This window comes from Equus asinus, chromosome 6, assembly GCF_041296235.1.
Source record: "Equus asinus isolate D_3611 breed Donkey chromosome 6, EquAss-T2T_v2, whole genome shotgun sequence".
NCBI lineage: Eukaryota > Metazoa > Chordata > Mammalia > Perissodactyla > Equidae > Equus > Equus asinus.
Genome location: NC_091795.1, coordinates 75,688,501 through 75,706,617, shown reverse-complemented (window position 1 = coordinate 75,706,617; position 18,117 = coordinate 75,688,501). Strand labels below are relative to the sequence as shown.

General features: G+C 35.7%; 2 protein-coding genes across 15 annotated transcripts in view; one reads left to right on the top strand and one right to left on the bottom strand.

Annotated features, from left to right (window-relative positions):
• Positions 1–16,789, top strand: part of SLC30A6 (solute carrier family 30 member 6) — a 45,610-nt gene extending 28,821 nt beyond the window's left edge. For all 4 annotated transcript variants that reach the window (XM_070512308.1, XM_070512309.1, XM_070512307.1 and 1 more), the window contains 6 exons: positions 2,048–2,096; positions 2,419–2,538; positions 5,394–5,496; positions 6,393–6,440; positions 7,674–7,742; positions 13,337–16,789. In XM_070512308.1, coding sequence (XP_070368409.1) covers positions 2,048–2,096; positions 2,419–2,538; positions 5,394–5,496; positions 6,393–6,440; positions 7,674–7,742; positions 13,337–13,837 — 890 coding nt within the window. In that variant the 3' untranslated portion in view covers positions 13,838–16,789. The remainder of the gene's footprint in view (positions 1–2,047; positions 2,097–2,418; positions 2,539–5,393; positions 5,497–6,392; positions 6,441–7,673; positions 7,743–13,336) is intronic.
• Positions 2,532–18,117, bottom strand: part of NLRC4 (NLR family CARD domain containing 4) — a 59,323-nt gene continuing 43,737 nt past the window's right edge. For 6 of the 11 annotated variants that reach the window (XM_070512301.1, XM_014854946.3, XM_070512302.1 and 3 more), the window contains one exon: positions 16,797–17,696. In XM_070512301.1, the coding sequence (XP_070368402.1) occupies positions 17,404–17,696 (293 nt within the window). In that variant the 3' untranslated portion in view covers positions 16,797–17,403. Of the gene's footprint in view, positions 2,833–16,796; positions 17,697–18,117 lie in introns of those variants that run through there. The other 5 variants (XR_011504111.1, XR_011504112.1, XM_070512305.1 and 2 more) reach the window with 4 other exon arrangements.

Sequence of the window (18,117 nt, the reverse complement as noted above, 5' to 3'; positions counted from 1 at the left end):
CAAGAGCTTCTCTGGCAGTGGCGGGTGGGCATATATTTGAAAGTAGCAAAGTTTCATTTTTTTGAAATATTCTTTTATTTCAAAATCTGTATAAATTCAGACTGATTTTTCACTTCAGTGGTCTAAATTATTGGCATTTTTTCAGTAATTTCAGTGTTTTGGAATCCCACTAACCCACAAAGGGTTAACCACTGATTGATGGAGAAGTGAGGTAAAAACAAAAACGGGCTGTCTGCACAGACCCACGCTTTGAAGCAGAGATAGATGAGGGTCTTTTTTATTCTTACTGACTTGAACACCCGGTCAGTGGAGAGAAGAAAGCTTTCTGAAATGCTCATTCAAGTTTAAACAACTTCATGAGTGTCATGAAGTATGACTTGCATTTGTATGAATTAGAGTTTAAGAATTACTGTATGAAGTAGAAAATAATGGTATTTGCGATGACCAGAATTATTTTGAAAAAACTTCATAAATTATTAAAATAGTATAATGCTCACTCTAGAAATTTTAAAAAGATACAAAGATTTAGAGACAATATCTCTCGGTAAAGATCAGAAAAACACAGGAAGGGAAGAATGCTGATAATATCACAGCCTAGAGATAATATGTTAACATTTTTATTCCTTTCATTTTTTTCTATGCACATATATGTATCTTTTTACATACTTAGAATTGCATGTATTTACAATTTTATGTCTGGCTTTTTTCAGTTAGTGTTATGTCTTGAGTATAGCCTTTCATTAAATACGCTTTGAAAAAATGATTTTTCAATGCTTACTTAATACTGTCATGAATTTTTTTTTTCTTTTTGATGCGGAAGATTGGCCCTGAGCTAACATTGTTGCCAATCTTCCTCTTTTTGCTTGAGGAAGACTGTCCCTGAGCTAACATCTATGCCAGTCTTCCTCTGTTTTCTATGTGGGATGCCTCCACAGCATGGCTCCGCACCTGGGATCCGAACTCATGAACCCAGGGCTGCTGAAGCGGAGTGTGTGAACTTAACCACTATGCCACCAGGCTGGCCCCAATATTTTTTTAACATTAGTCTATTCTTAAATGTTTCCAACTTTTCTGTTATAATCAGCTTCTTTATATCAAATTTCTTGTATGCATTTCTGATTCTTCTTAGGATAAATTCCCAGAGAAGAAATTATAAATGAGTTAAAAACACAACATTTTTAAGTCTTTGATATATATCGCCAAATTTATTTTCAGAAAGGTTATCTAGTTTGTATTTTCATTAGCTGGAAATGAAAGTTCCCAGCAACATCAAGATTTGTGACATCGGTTGAAATTTGAATGGAAAATAATATTGAGTACATTCTGTCTGCCAAACACTGTGCTAAATGCTTTACATAGAATAACTCATTTAATTCTCCCTCTAACCATATGAGGTAAATAATTTTATTACCCCCATTTTTCGCTGAGGCACTGAGAGATTAAATCATGTGCCCCAGGCCACACAGTTAAGGGCAGAGCCGGGTTTGAAGCCAGATATTCTGGCATCAGAGTCTGCTCTTAACTGCTCTGTTATACTGCTTTTGTATAAGGCTTGCCAATCTTTTTTATATCATGGTACACATAAAAAAATGAATATTCCTTTAGCACCTGGGATAAATGTAATGCTTGAGCCTGGAGGCTACTTATCCGGCGACAGTAACTGGCAGGCATCTGCAGGTAGCCAGGTCCCCACTTGGCCTTTCTGAGAGCTGTGGGAATTAATAGGTGTACCTATAACCCATTCTCAGCACACTGGTTAGGAAGCTCTGCTTTATAGTATACAGAGACTTTAAAACGTCAAATTAATGGTAACGATGACATATGTAAGTTCACTAATTCCCTCAGGTCAGCTATATATTGTAGTTAAAATTCTTTTGATTTAGTATCTTAAAGGCATAAAAGAGCAAAAAGTCTAGATATGAGGAGGAACATGTCCTTTTGTAGTGTTATCTGGTCACTGCCAAATTTGTTTTTTAAATTAAAGAAATCAAGTGTTTCCAGTAGTGGTTTATTCTATATAGATAATTTAAGTGTTTTCTTCTTTAAGCTGCTAGTACAAGTTGGCTTCAAGAGCATGTTGCAGATCTTAGTCGAAGGTAAGATATTATGGGGTTTTGTAATGTACATAATTTTAAAGGAATACACAAGAAATACATCTGTCATGGGAACTTACATTATTCATTGCTGAGGTTACTAGATGAATCAGGGTCTTATCCTCCCTTTACTTTTTAATTGATGATACAAAAGAGACCTTTACAAGTGAGAAGCTTTGTTTCCAAATCCTCTTTGCTTTCTTTAAAAGATACGTTATATGATACTAAAATATGAGTCATCTTTTATAGGATTTTTATCAGTGTTATTGATAAGTTCTGATTACATGAGTTCTGCTAATGAATACTCTTTTTTGTTTTTTCATAGCTTGTGCGGAATTATCCCAGGACTTAGCAGTATCTTTCTTCCTCGAATGAATCCATTTGTTTTGATTGATCTTGCTGGAGCATTTGCTCTTTGTATTACATATATGCTAATTGAAATTAAGTAAGTATTTTTTATTGCTGTCAAGTGTGTTTCCATTCCTGGGGCCTGACTTTTAAGGGTCACAGTGGAATGGATAGGAATTAAGTTTTTAGCATGTTTGCTTATGACCTGTGTAACTTCCGTCAAGTCTTGTCCTCAAGAGTCTTCATCTGAAAAATTAAGGGAGTTGGATTCATTATTTTTCACCATAGTCTATAATGCAGACTGGAAAACTGTTTAAATTCCCTGCTGCTGACCTGATGAGTGAAACTGAGAAGAGGACAATGAAAGGGAGATAAGCCACAGCTGCTGTTGCTGAGAGAGGGAAGAGAAGAGGAATTAATTAGATGTGAAGTAGTTAAAAACAACAACAACAACAGTACAAGCATTTTAGGAAATAGACTTTACAGCTTCTTTTTAAGCTTCATATTTTATGACGTATGATTCTTTGACTCCCTACCCTTTAAATATTAGTGTTTACTAGAATCTGTCCTTAATTATCCTTTTTCTTACTCTCCTGGGAGATCACATACAATTATTTGTTTTTTATTTACTAACTCTGTGTGATTCCCAGGCCTTTATTTCTAGTCTAGATCACTATTGAATTCCCAAAGGCATATCTTACTGACTTCTATTCATGTCTGCCTCAACTGAACCTATTTTCCCTATCCCCCAAACTGTTTTTTCTTGTATTTCCCATCTCAGTGAATGCTACTACCATCTATTCCATTACATTCTTTTTTTAAATTGTGTTAAAATGTACAAAACATAAAATTTACTGTTTTAACCATTTTTAAGCATACAGTTCAGTGGCATTTTGTACATTTACACTATTGTGCAACCATCATCACCATCCATCTCCAGAACTTTTTCATTTTCCCCAACTGAAACTCTGTACCTATTAAACAATAACTTCTCATTTTCCCCTCCCCTCAACCCCTGGCAACCACTGTTCTACTTTCTGGGTCTCTATGAATTTGACTGATCCACATATTTCATATAAATGAAATCATACAATATTTATCCTTTTGTATCTGGCTTATTTTGTTTAGCATAATATTTTTAAGATTCATCCATGTTATAGTATGTGTCAAAATTTCCTTCCTTTTTAAAGTTGAATAACATTCCATTGTATGTACATACCACATATTGTTTGCCAATTCATTCATCAATAGACATTTGAGTTGTTTCCACCTTTTGGCTATTGTGAATAATGCCACTGTGAACATGTTTGAGTCCCTGCCTTCAATTCTTGTGAGTATATACCAAGAAGTAGAATTGCTGGATCATATGATAATTCAGTGTTTAATTTTTTGAGCAAGTCCAATGCATTCTTAAATACCTACTTGTCCTCCCTAGCTCTCTTGCTTCTCCCCAAGCTAGTTCTAATTGGTCACCTAGTTTTGTGGGATTTTTGTTTTGTTTTGGTTTTTGGTTTTTTCTAGTCACCATGCTGTATGTTACATCCCCAGAACTTGCATGTCTTCTAACTACAAGCTTGTACCTTTTCACCACCTTCACTCATTTCCCTTACCCCACCAACCGCCACCTCTGGCAAGCACCAATCTTTTCTCTGTTTCTTATGAGTTTGATGTTTTTAGATTCCACATATAGGTGAGATCGTACAGTATTTGTCTTTCTCTGTCTGACTTAGTTCACTTGGCATAAATGCCCTCAAGGTCCATCCATGTTGTTGCAAATGGTATTATTTCCTTCTGAATAATATTCCATTGTATATTCATACCACATTTTATTTATCCATTCATTTGTCGATGGATACATAGGTTGTTTCTGTGTCTTGGCTATTGTAAACAATAGTCTTGTCACCTAGTCTCATTTGATCTTTCCGTTTAATATTTATTTATCTGTCCCCTCTTTCCCATTCTCATTGCTGCTGCCCAAATTGAGGCCTTTATCATCATTTCCTTGGCCTAATTAAAATAGTCTTCTGGTTTTCTAATTTTCATTTTCACACATCTCTAGTTAGATTTTGTTTTGCTAGTAATGTGATCACTAAAAATTGCAAGTCTGGACCTAGTATTTTCCTGTTTCAAAATTCTCCCCTTTGCATATTCAAAAAAATTAGGAGTTGTTAGCATGATAAAGCCCCTACCACCCTTACTAGCCATCCATCTATCTATACTTAACTGTTCATAGTTTTGTTGCTGCATCAGGATTTTCATGCCCTTGGACGTGCTGCTTTCACTGTCTACAAAATCTTCCTCCCATCATCTCATCTTTGAAAGCTCAGCTCAAATATCACTTCTTTTTATATTTAGCCTTTCTGGATTATCCCTATCCTAGTAGGCTTGTCACTTACTACTTTGTGCATCCATGATACCCTGTAGGACTTCTCCTTTGTACCCACAGTGCTTTATTATGTTTTTCACATGTGTCTCCTGCCATTTCAGAGGCATGGACTGTGTCTTAACCTTGTGAAATTCCTGGGGAATTTGAAAATTTTTTATAGTAATTATTGGAAAGTTATTGTTTACAGGAAAATTGTTAGAATCACTGATGAAGTCCATAGGTCTCTATCAGAAATTACTAGATGGAAGTTTTTATTTGTCACAACAAATGACTATATATGAATTCTTTCCAGTTGAAAAGTAGATTGACTGAAAATACATAGTAGGAAATGCCCACATTATTTTCCTTCATCCTCTCTCTTCACACTAACATAATTATTTGTTATTTTCTGTCAAACTTTGGTGAGAAAGGATTCTGAAAACTTACTTTCCTTTGAGATGTTCCCATTGCCAGTAGTGGTCAATTGTGATAAAACAGTCTTGTTGCTTTAGGTAATTAGTGGATTGAATTATAAGAAGCCCAGTGAGGCATATATTTGAGATTTAGAATTTTTTTTTTCCCTTTAGTAATTATTTTGCTGTAGACACTGCCTCTGCCATAGCCATTGCTCTGATGACGTTTGGCACCATGTATCCCATGAGCGTGTACAGTGGGAAAGTGTTACTCCAGGTAAGGGTCTTTCAGTATGCATGCTAATATCAGCCATGTTCTTTCGCCAGATATAAAACTGTGTGTTCCTCTACCAGATAGTGAAATTTTTAGCCACTAAAGGGCCCTGTTAGAAATAAAGCCAAGCAATAATCTGTAAAATTTATATAGTAAGAACCAGATGAAATTATATTGGCCATAAAATAGATACAAATCTTGCTGTATTTATAAGGTAAGACAAAATTAGCAATTAAAACATTTTTGCCTCTAATAATGTTTCAAGTAAAAACAGTTACTTAAAAATTTTTTTAGATATTTATTTTCCCCTAATAAATGTAGTTTGGCTATTGCATAATCTGGTTACAGTTGTTTTCTTATTTCCTTGAATCAGTGAGACTTTTGAATTACAAACTTAAAATTAAGTGTGACAAAATGACTACTTATTGAAACAATAGGAACACCTCTGTGCAAGCTCCTGAATAGAAAGGTAGTTTCCCAGGACTGGATGTGTGTGCGAGCACTACTTTTCCTTCTCTCTTCCCCTCATGCCTTTTCTAAAACCTACGGGTAGAATCTTCATCTGCAGAAGCAGTAATAACAATAAGATCATAGTTGTATAGTGCTGTGCCGTATACAAAATGGTACTTTCTTAAAGATTTTTTTGTTGGTTGGTTCTTTAAGGCTTATATGGTTCCAGAGATAACAGCTCCTTTGTGGGATAAAAAATAAGTGTGGGATGATTCCTGATGTTGCCCCACTAGTGGGGCCAGTAAAAACCTCTTTTCCCTACACCAGGATAGGGCACATGTCAAACAAGGCCAAGGCTGGTATAAAATCCCATTTTTTTTGTTTCAGGACCAATATTGAAAAAAATTTTTGTCTCCCTAGATTCATATTTTATTTTATTTTTTCTCCAGACAACACCACCCCATGTTATTGGTCAGTTGGACAAACTTATCAGAGAGGTAAGATGGAATAGTAAATAAAATCATTTTAATTTATAATTAGAGAATGCAAGGAGTGGGTACAAATGATACTTTATTCAGTCCTATCTCCAATTTTATTTTAGGGGAGTTTGTGTTCTTTCTAATAACATAGTAGGATATATAACATAGTGACAGAAGTTGAAAAATTTGAGGAATTGCTCAGGCTGGAAGCCAAATTCACTTGAAATAAATGTGGAAGGTAATGGTCTAAAGACCACCCTATTAGCTATATAAATGCTGTGATTTTTATGATTCTATATTCAAACATAGGGTTTTGATTAAGTTAATGGGCCACTCTTTTGTTTTTGGTGAGGTTGGTCCTGAGCTAAAGTCTGTTACTAATCTTCCTCTTTCTGCCTGAAGAGGAATCATTCTCCGCTTTGTATGTGGGACACTACCACAGCATGGCCCCATGAGTGGCATACAGGTCCACGCCCAGGATCTGAACCTGTGAACCCTGGGCTGCCGAAGTGGAGCGAGTGAACTTAACCACTATACCACCAGGCTGGCCCATAAAGGGACACTTTTATATGTTGATTGCTTTACCACCTAACATCTTCATCTATAGGTTTAGATTTTGTATTGTTATAAATTTCCGCCTGTTAACTAATGAAGGAATAAGATAATTGAAATATTTGGCTGTTGAGAGTATTTTAAACTATTAGTTGTCAGTATCACAAAGGCCACTTTTACCAGTGTAGCTGGCTACTTGTCTCATCTAGTAGAGCCTATGCCACTGTACCAATGGGCCACACACTATGTATCTGGCCTTGGAATTTCCTTTTGGCCCACATCCAAATATCATCCTATGTTGTGCAGAAATTTGTTAGAAGGAATCCAGAGAAAGAAATGATCGAGAAGACAAAAAACAAAAAATCTGATACCACAAGTGCTGGATATAAATATATGTCATACTGATAAAATGAAAAGAACCATACACTTACTGTTGAACAAGGTGGAGACGGGAGGAGTAAAGACCTGACTCTAGAAGGATTGGTGCAGACAAGAGACTGGGAAAATAAGGCCTAGTCTCAGTACTGAACGAGTAGAAATGGTACCTTGAGTGAGTCATCTGGGACTTCTCTTGGCTAAGTAGTGTCCTTGTGCGGGGTTTGGCCATGTCCTTTCTATGCTTAGAGCAAGTCCATAGTGTGACTGAACTGTGTTGTAATTGTCAAATACAAACAACCCTATTGCTTTCTTTTTGATTAGGTATCTACCTTGGATGGAGTTTTGGAAGTCCGAAATGAGCATTTTTGGACCCTAGGTTTTGGCTCATTGGTATGTTTTCAACATATTACTTTAGTTATAATTTAAAACATAGTTTATCATTTTTAAAACTGAAAGAAGTGTTTCTTTAAAATTTTTATAGAGTCTTTGATTCCCGTTTCTGTTCAATAGAGTCTAAAATGTAGATGGATTCAGTAACCTAATTAAGATTAATTGAGGGCTGTTTTTCTTTTTCTTTTTCTTTCAAACTACTATTAATGATCTACTGGGCTGTCTAGATAAAACACATCCATAGTCATACATTGCTAAATATGAAAATGCTGCAAAAGTGAAAGGTGCAATTATTATTTTTTTTTGCAGTTCTAATTTTGGAGATTTTGCTGAATATGTTAAAGAGTTATAATAACACAGATTGCTTCAGCATAAAGTTCCATGTTTTCTAATGCAATTTAGACCTTATTCCCTGAAAGACTTTATTATGGTATAGTTTCATTCCTATGTCAGGAATGATGAGGAAAATTGAGGAATGTACACAGGAAAATAATTTTAATCACCATAATCTTATTATGTAGAGAAAACTGCTGTTGATATTTTGGTATTTATATTTATACCTTTACTCTCCTTAGAAAATGAGATCATGCTGTTTTATAGTTTGTTCTCTTCACTTAATATATCATGAACAGTTTTCTGTCTTTTTTTTTTCCCTTTCCAAGAGCCCCCCCAGTACATAGTTGTATATTCTAGTGGTGAGTGCCTCTGGTTGTGCTGTGTGGGATGCCACCTCAGCATGGCCTGATAAGCAGTGCCATATCCGTGCCCAGGATCTGAACTGGTGAAACCCTGGGCCGCCAAAGCAGAGTGCGCGAACTTAACCACTCGGCAAAGGGGCCAGCCCCTCTATATCATTTAATATTTCTCTTCAACAATATCATTTTTTAAAAAACAAATACGATTTGATTTTTCTAACATAACACAAATTTCTGAGGTAGCCAGATTAGGCTTGGTCCAACAGCTCAATGATGTCACCACTTTGCAGCCTTTGGTTTCAGCTTTATGCTCTTTTAGTAGAAAAATGGATGCTTCCTCTCTGCCTTCTTCTCTTTTTCCCCTTTCTAGTCATTTTGGATGTCTAAAACTCATTCTTTCATAAAATTCTTAAGGAAGGGCCCTTGGGGAAAATAGTCCCTAAATTCTTGAATGTTGAAAACAGTTTGTGGACATAATAATTAAAAGTCAGTTTGGCTGGATATAAAATCCTGACTATTTTATTTTATTTCCTTGGGTTTCTTAAATATGTTACTCCCTCTACCTCTGACACAAAACATTGCTGTAATAAAGCCTAATGACTTATAGTCTGATTTTTTTCCCTTTTATGTATGATTTGATCTTTTTGCCTGGATGCTCCCCCCCAATTTTTTTTTTAAGTCCTGTAGCTAGAATATGACTTGATGTTGATCATGCTGAGTCAGTTATCTCAGGTATGCAGTATACTCTTCCAATAATGTTATTTCAAAAAGATTTTTTAAAAACTTTCAAGAAAGTTTTCTTTAATTATAGTTCTTAAATATTTATTCTGTTCTCTTGTTCTGATTTCCTTCTTTGGGAACTCCTATTATAAGTATGTTGGATCTTTGCCTTTCTTTTATATCATCTCTGAAGTGCTTTTTTTTCTTCTATTTCTAATTGTCATCTCATTCTGAGGTTTTCTAATTCTGATTTATATTGTTCTTGTTTGATGTTTTTTGGCTGTTTTGGAAAAGTTCATTATAGTTCTCATCAGTTTTTTTCCTTAATTATTTTATTGACATCATATTGGTTTATAATAATGTAATTTCAGGTGTACATTATTATGTATCAGTTTCTGTATAGACTGCATCCTGCTCACTAATTCTCATCAGTTTTGTAGGTAAATCTTTCTGGTCATCTTTTATAATCTGTTCTGTATTCTCTCCCCCCCCCTTTTTTTTTTGGTGAGGAAGATTGGCCCTGAGCTAACATCTGTGCCAATCTTCCTTTATTTTGTATGTGGGACGCCCCACAGCATGGCTTGATGAGTGGTGTGTAGGTCCATGCCTCTGATTTGGACCCACGAACCCTGGGCTCCCGAGGCGAAGCATGTGAACTTAACCACTACACCACCAGGCTGGCTCCTGTATTCTCTTTTTTTAAAATAATTTTGTGTGGGATTTGGATTCAGTCCTTTTTTTGCTCCCTTTTATGTGATAGCAGTTTTCCTGGACTTTATAATAAGGAGGAGTTTAGGGTAGTGTATCTGAATTCCTGGTTTTAGAGCTTTTTCTTCAGTGAGTCTGTGAAGAGAGAGTTTTTTCTTTTTCCTGGCTCTGTTCCTCTCCCGTTTGTATCTGAACCTTCTTTATCCTTTGTCTCTACTGTGCTGCTCAGTTTGGATTCTCTTCCCAGTTGTTTCCTCTTAACGTGGGGCTTTGTACTGGAAGGGAGCTTTGCTTGGTTACTTTTGAGACCTCACAGGGCTCAGACTACTGCAGCTCTTCATATCTTATTGCAGACCCAGTGTACTCACCCACTATTGAAATGTGCAGAACCCCTCCCAGCTTCCCACCTGCCTTTCTCAAATTCACTGTCCTAGATTTCCATTAAGTACTGATTAGCTGCTTTGGGGTTTTTAGGTCAGTCAGATCCCTAATGCTTCCTTCTCCACAGATGCTGATAGGTGGCAAGTCTTATAGCTTTTACTTCTTGGGGTGCCATGTTATTTAGTTTTTTTGTAGATGTTGTCTGTAGGTTTTGGATTTGCTGTCTTAATTTCTCTTTTTATGAGGATATTTGGGGCATTTCAAACAAGTACCACCACTGCTGCTGTCTTCCAAGAATCCCAACATAATTTTGTTTTGTTTTGTTTTCTTTTGTTTTTGCTGGGGAGGATTTACCCTGAGCTAACATCTGTTTCCAATCTTCCTCTTTTTTTGCTTGAGGAAGATTAGCCCTGAGCTAACATCTGTGCCAGTCTTCCTCTATGTTGTATGTGGGATGCCACCACAATGTGGCTGACAAGTGGTGTAGGTCTGTGCCCAGGATCTGAACCCACAAACCTGGGCCACTGAAATGGAGTGCCCTGAACCCAACCACTGTGCCATGGGGCTAGCCCCCAACGTGATTTTTAATGGCTGCAGAGTTTTGTATTATATGAATATGCTGTAATTTATTTAATCAGTCCCCTAATCAACAAGTCGTTTGCCATTTTTCCCATATAAGCAAGGCTCAGATTATTTTTGTGGAATAATCTTTGCATATACCCATGATTATTCCTTAAGATTATTATTATTTTTTTTTTTTTTGGTGAGGAAGGTTGGCCCTGAGCTAACATCTGTTGCCAATCTTCCTCTTTTTGCCTAAGATTAATTTTTAGAAGTGGTTTTTTGAGTCGGAGGATATTCACATTTTTTATGGCTTTTGATGCAAATTGCCAAATTACTTTCCAAAAATGGTTATACCAATTTACATTGTCTCAGTAATGTAGTTCATTCCTAATCATTCTTTTCATTGCACTGATGTAGTTACTAGACAGGTATTTGTTTAGCTAGGTGGCTTGTAAACACAAAAAATACAATCATCGCAGCAATTCAGAACTTGGCCATCTAACATCCTGATTAAGACCAAGGAAATTAATAAAACAAGCTTTTGAGCTGCTGAGAAAAGTTGTCACTAAAGCCATAGATTAATGTAAATACCATAATTGTAGGAAACTCTGTTTAAGCTCATGCTTGGAAATGGTTTTCACTTATTTTAATTACTTTGATTTCCATATCAGACTGAAAGAGGATACAATATCTTTAATATTTTATAATTTTTTATAGTGACGACTGTGAGATGGTAGTGGCAAAACAAAGGAGAAATCAAAGATGACTTGATTTCTAGATATTGCTTGTCTTACCTAAAAGCAATAAACTACAAGTCAAATTCAAGCAATATAGACATTTTCTCTATCCCATGATTGACAATTTCCCCTTATTTATTTCTCTTATTTCTTATTTCTCTTATTCTTATTTCTGCTCATCATAGATTCAGGCACATTGTAACCAAAGCAGCTGTTTGGCTAATTTATGTGCAGTTTATGCTTTGTTATAATTTTTTCTTTTTTGAAAATCTGAGTTTATCTAGAAATCAACGTGGAATTTCTTGTAGATATTTTATTTAATTTTGTTTATTACATATTTTTAAGTTTTTATTATATAAATAGTACTTGATTGATAGAAAAATTAGAACTTATAACTGTCAAAAAAAAAGAGAATAAAATCCTTAGTAATTCTACCAATCTAGAGATAAGTGCTGTTATTCTTGGCATTTTTCTGTGTGTGTGTATTTTAACCAAAATAGCATCACTATTGTACCTACTATTTTATTATCTACATTAAAAACATGATGTATGCTAAACGTCTTTTCAAGTTAATAAGCATGCTTCTAACCATCATTGTGATGCCTGGTGCTCTCTGTCTTCCTAGTAACCTCGGCTAGAAACCTTGAGATCATCTTTGATCCATCTCCCTCGTCCATTACATCCAGTTGGGTATCAAGTCTTCCCACTTCTAACCCGTGGACTCTCATGAATCCATCTGTCTCTGTCTGCTTGCACTGTATTTGTCCTATCTCAGCCCTCCTTATCTTTAACCTAGAGTGTTGCACTCATTTCCTGCCAGATTACCAATCAACCATACCTATAATTTTTCTGAACCCTGAGTATTTTACTTCTCTGTGATTGCTGCTGTTCAAACTCCTTGTCATGATTTTTAGAGCACTCTGCTAACCTTTCTTTTTAACCTTGTTACCAACCTTTTTTCTTCTCTCCATTTTTTTTCCCTTCTGTTTCCCCCGTCCTGTAATCTTCCTTCATTCCTTCCTTTTCTCTCTTTCTTTCTTTTTCTACTCCCTGAAATATTTGTACTTCTTTATGTGTTAGTAATACTGCTTATTCTTGCCCATACATGCTATGCATTTTAATTGATATTCTCTCAGCTTAGAATCCCTGTCTCCACCTTTTGGAATTTCATTTAACCATCAACGCTAGATCAGATGCCGTCTTCTTTTGAAGTCTCCCTCAATTGGAATTAATACCCACCTTTTCTGCCCTTCCAGTGCATTTTTTGTATAATTCAGTTATATTCTGCCTTGTGTCATAATGTGCTTGTCTTCCTCCTACATGGATTTCTCTCTTTTTTTTTTAGTGCAGTCATGTGTCACTTAATGATGGGGATGTGTTCTGAGAAATGTGTCGTTAGGCAATTTTGTTGTTGTGCAAACATCGTAGAGTGTTCTTACACAAACCTAGATGGTATAGCCTACTTCACACCTAGACTATATGGTACTAATCTTATGGGACCACCATCACATATGCAGTCTGTCATTGACTGAAATGTCGTTCTGCAGTGCATGACTGTATTTTAAAAAGTCACGTTTTGTTTAAAGAGTCACAAATTACTTCATTAACTCTTTACATTAATAGTCACTAAGTAGTCTTTAAAAAATATCAAGACATTAACCTTTCTCTTGTTTTAAAGAAAATACCAACTACTGTTATAACCAAATCATAAATAAAATGTTTGTTTCTATTGGAATTTTCAGCGGTATAACTCTAAGCAGTCTCTTTCTTATGATTCTGCCCCTTTTAGGCTGGATCAGTGCATGTAAGAATTCGACGAGATGCAAATGAACAAATGGTTCTTGCTCATGTGACCAACAGGCTGTACACTCTAGTGTCTACCCTGACTGTTCAAATTTTCAAGGATGATTGGATTAGACCTGCCTTACTGTCTGGGCCTGTTGCAGCCAATGTTCTAAACTTTTCAGATCATCACATAATCCCAATGCCTCCTTTAAAGGTTACTGATGATTCGAACCCTGTCACATCAACTCCAGCTAAACCTAGTAGTCCACCTCCAGAATTTTCATTTAACACCCCTGGAAAAAATGTGAGCCCAGTTATTCTTCTAAACACACAAACAAAACCTTATGGTTTGGGTCTTAATCATGGACACACGCCTTATAGCAGCATGCTTAATCAAGGACTTGGAGTTCCAGGAATTGGAGCAAGTCAAGGCTTCAGGACTGGTTTTACAAATATACCAAGTAGATATGGAACTAACAATAGAATTGGACAACCAAGACCATGATGTACTCTAACTTAATTTATTATTTTTTTTCAGGAATATTGACTCCTTGACTTCCAATTTATTTAGTAATCCAACTTTGCATTGACTGTTCAGAGAATAGTAGGCTTGTTCACATTTCATGAAACCAATGAAACTATATTTTTGTAAAAGGTGTTTGGGGCAATGAGAACCTTCTAAATGTTACAGGCTTTAAATAGGCTTCCTTTAGAAAGCGTGTTTCTCTAAATTTGAATATTGCTATCTTTGGTTTTGTAGTTGATTACAGTGTGATATGACATTTCCTTTATAAGAGAGCCACTTGATAGAGTAGATCTGTCACATTAAAAATATAATATTTTCTTCAGTGAAATTTGTAGACATGCTTCTTGAATAATGATACACATTTCAGGAAAGGAAAAAGGTGTCCATTCTAAAAGTAAAAGTCTCTTTTATAGCTTTTCCGAACTTTTTCTTTGAAGTCCTCTTGCGTTATGTCTTGCAAAGTAAAAGCAAAATTTTTATCGGGAATTTTAGAACATATTCTACTGTCTAGCATAATTTAAAATTTTTAGGTATCAGTTTTTTAGTAGTTTTTCTCATTGAAAAATTTCAATACGTTTGTAAGTAGTTCATGGTTCTCAAAGTGTTTTATTTTAGTTAAATGAATACCAAATTCATTGGTGATGTGAATGAAAGAATCCCAGTTTTCTGTCTTACATTTAATCAATTAATGACATAATGATGAATTTATCTTTTTTGTCACCTGTTCATTGGTTGACTTTTTAATTTCTCATTAACAAAATATATCAAATATATTACTGAAATATATGGAATTTCCTACATAATATGGAAGTTGATATCTTTTCAAAGTTGCATAAACAATTTGAATTTACTTTATATAATTTTACCAAAACATAATGGATCTTAGGTTATAGAATACAGTATTATTAGATCTGTAACAGGCAGTTTCTAATTTATTTTGTTTTGCTTTGTCAAAATAGTGAATTGTTAACTGTGATAAAGTGTGAGAATCATGTAGCTTATTTTATTTTTGGCATATTTTCCAAATGCAAATGTTAAGGACTTTCCAACACGGCCAGTATGACTTATGAAAAGTATAACAAGCAGCAGTCACAAATTACCTATAAGGTTTTCTTCATTTTATCATGAATTTTATAATTAGGCTTTGAAAAGGGGATTTTGAAAGTGGATTCACTTCTCCTAGAATTCAGTACTCCTGGAGCTTTATGACTTTTCCGGCTATTAGCCAGCTGTCTAGAGAAGATTTTCGTTTTTGTAGAATTTGCAAGTTTCTCGAATCAACTTACCCTCTTACATATGAGCAGCACTTCCAAACCCTGTTTCTTCACAGTGGAATAACAAACATCCAAGAAGCCATCCCTGTCAAGCAGAATTGTAGTCATCCTGCAATAATAAGTGACCATGTTCCAAATAACTTTTGCTTGGTGAGGAGTTGGTCACTGTCTTTGACATCTGCAGCTCTGTGCAGGCATTTGACCTGCTGAAGAAATAGAGCCCGTACTACATTGACTGCTGGGGAAAATGAAACTTTGTAAAATGTAATAAGGCAACCTTTCCTTGTCCTTTGTCTTATGTTCTCCAACTATTACTATAGCTATTATTGGTCTACTATTACAGGATGATTTTTCCTCCCTTGTCCTCATCTAAATGTGAATTCGGGTTACGCATTGAAATCTGAAGGACTGCCATGTACTGAGTGATGATTCAGAGGTATGTGCTGCCACCCTGTGCATGTCTTCACCATTTCCATGGGATTTTAAACTGTCCAGGTACTGAACACAGTTCTGTGTGAGATTAAAGACCTGCTTCCTCCACACCTATTCAGAGGCAACACCTATGCACTTGTCCCACCAAAGGTGCTTTTATACCCACCTACACTATTTGAGAAGTTGCCTGTGGGTTCTGAAGGAATTGGCTCAGTTGCTGAAATTCTATAATGCCAACAGCTGCAGGTGACATTGGTCCATGCAGTATTATATAGAGAAGCCTTATTTGCCAAGCTCTGGCCAGGTTCTGGATATGGAAACAAGAAACTTGGCCAGCATAGGCCTATAGTCAGCAGCCTTACTGGTAAATCTTGCCACAAAGTCACTTGAAACTAGACTGAGAAGGAAGTTTGAATTAAATACTCGGCCCATGGTTTGTGATTAAGAGCAAGCTCCATGGAGTGCGATTAACCCTATTTGAGAAATCACTGTATTATAACGGAAAAAACACTGGACTTGAAGGCAAAAGATTTAGATTCTAATCCTGCTGCTACCACTATGTAAGCAGTTTTGTAGTCATGGACAAGTCATTGAACAACTCTGGGCTTTTGCATCTGTAAAGTTAGGATGTGGAATGAATTAGTTGATTTGTAAACTATCAGCTCTAAAATTTTATGACTAAATCTGTAGAATATATGCCCACTTGCTATACAGAACATTGTGCCCAGAATTTCTTTCCAGTGACTACCTCAACATGCAGGCCAAGTGTTACCTACACTAACACCCAAGCCATTAATTTGAGGTGCCATGAGAATAGAAGGTAAACCGCAGGCTAACACCATTTAAAATTTTATTTCAGAATTGCCTCGACTTAAATCTGTTTAAACTAAACAGGTTTATCTTAGACTTATTTCTTTGTGGGAAGGATTATGTTTTGGAGTGTTGAAGAAAAGATTAAGACAGGGTACCCTTAGGGTACAAAAGAATGGGGTCTATTTTTTCTTTCTTAATCTCTGAAGTCACAGTTGGAATTACAGACATGTATCAGCAACTGGAGAGGACCTGAATTTCAAGCCTCTGATTTAGCTGCTCATAAACTGTCAATCTTTTGCTTGACTAGAAAATGCTGATCTTATTTGGGGGTCTGATCTTCTTATATAAGAAAATGCTTTTTACATTCCAAATTGTTTGAATTAAACTGTTTGAATAAAGAACATATATTGAGTTTTCTCTCAGATTTTAAATAATGTTGGCTTGTTTTCTTTATTTAATAGCTATTTATCAATAATTTCATTATTTCATATTCAGCAAATACTTGTTGAGAGTCCAGTACATGCCAGGCACTGTACTAAGTAAATATCTGGGCAATATACCAATTTTGGGGACCTGCTATTCTTGACACCCAGGGGAACACAAAGATGAACAAGAGTCCCTTTCAGGTAGCTGATAATCCTAATAGAAGAGGTGAGACACAGAACTATTGCACATGTAATCAAATTCAACTCCCTCCCACTTCCTCCACCTCTTGGGCTTAATTTTCCTGGCATCCTCCTTTCTTCCTCCTTTTTACCTGAATGATGAGACTAAGGAAGTAGATTTTCATGGAAGAGGCCAGCTAAGGAGGTGATGGTGCCACACATCATCCTGATACCAGGAAAGAAAGAGAAAGTTTAGAAGGAGTGAATTAGGCAGTGACTGTTGAGAAGGAGAATTTTTAGGTGTATAATGGATTGCCATATACTTTCAGACTCTTAGACTATATGAGCAAAGATTTTTAAATCACCAGGCTGAAAGTAATGAGGTCCCCAGAGCATTCATGGGCTTAGAGTGCCATTTATTTTAAGCAGTTACTAATTTAAAAGCACCTTTAATAACATTGACATCATCATCATCAAATTGCCACCCAACAAGCCTAGCTTCTTGCAAAAAAGTTAACTTGGATAACACTTGGCTAAGTTTTCTGACTAATACTGCATCAGGTAAAAATCTTTCAGTACTGAAGTCAAAAAACACTAATTGCTTGAGATGCTCAAATACACCCATGAAGGCAAGCCATCCATCACTGCTCACACAATTTCCCGCCAAATCCAACTGCCGGAAGTTTTGCAGAAGGTTCTTTTTAAAAAATGCACCTGAGTAGAAAAATAGAAACAAGTATGTTAGTTGGAAGCAAAACAGTTTTTTAAGAGAAATGGCCGTATTTGAACCAGTGTTTTGCTTCAGAAAGAAATTAGAGTTCTCTATAGATACGACAGTGATCATGAATCTGGTCCATTGTATTTACAAATTATGTTTTTCCTAAAGTGTAAGGGAATCTGATAAATAGTAATTAGTAGTAGTATAGCAAACCAATATAAATTACATACTTTTTCCCTTTTCCTGACTCTTTCAGGAAGATTGCTTAAAAATTGAGGTGTGAGAGATTCTATTAAATATTCAGTATTTGTTTTAAAAATTGGAGTCAAACTGGCAATATTAGGTCATTTCCTCTCCTAGAGAAGTAAACACCACCTAAGTATTATTTCGTTGGGTGTGGAATCTTCCTCACTGTAA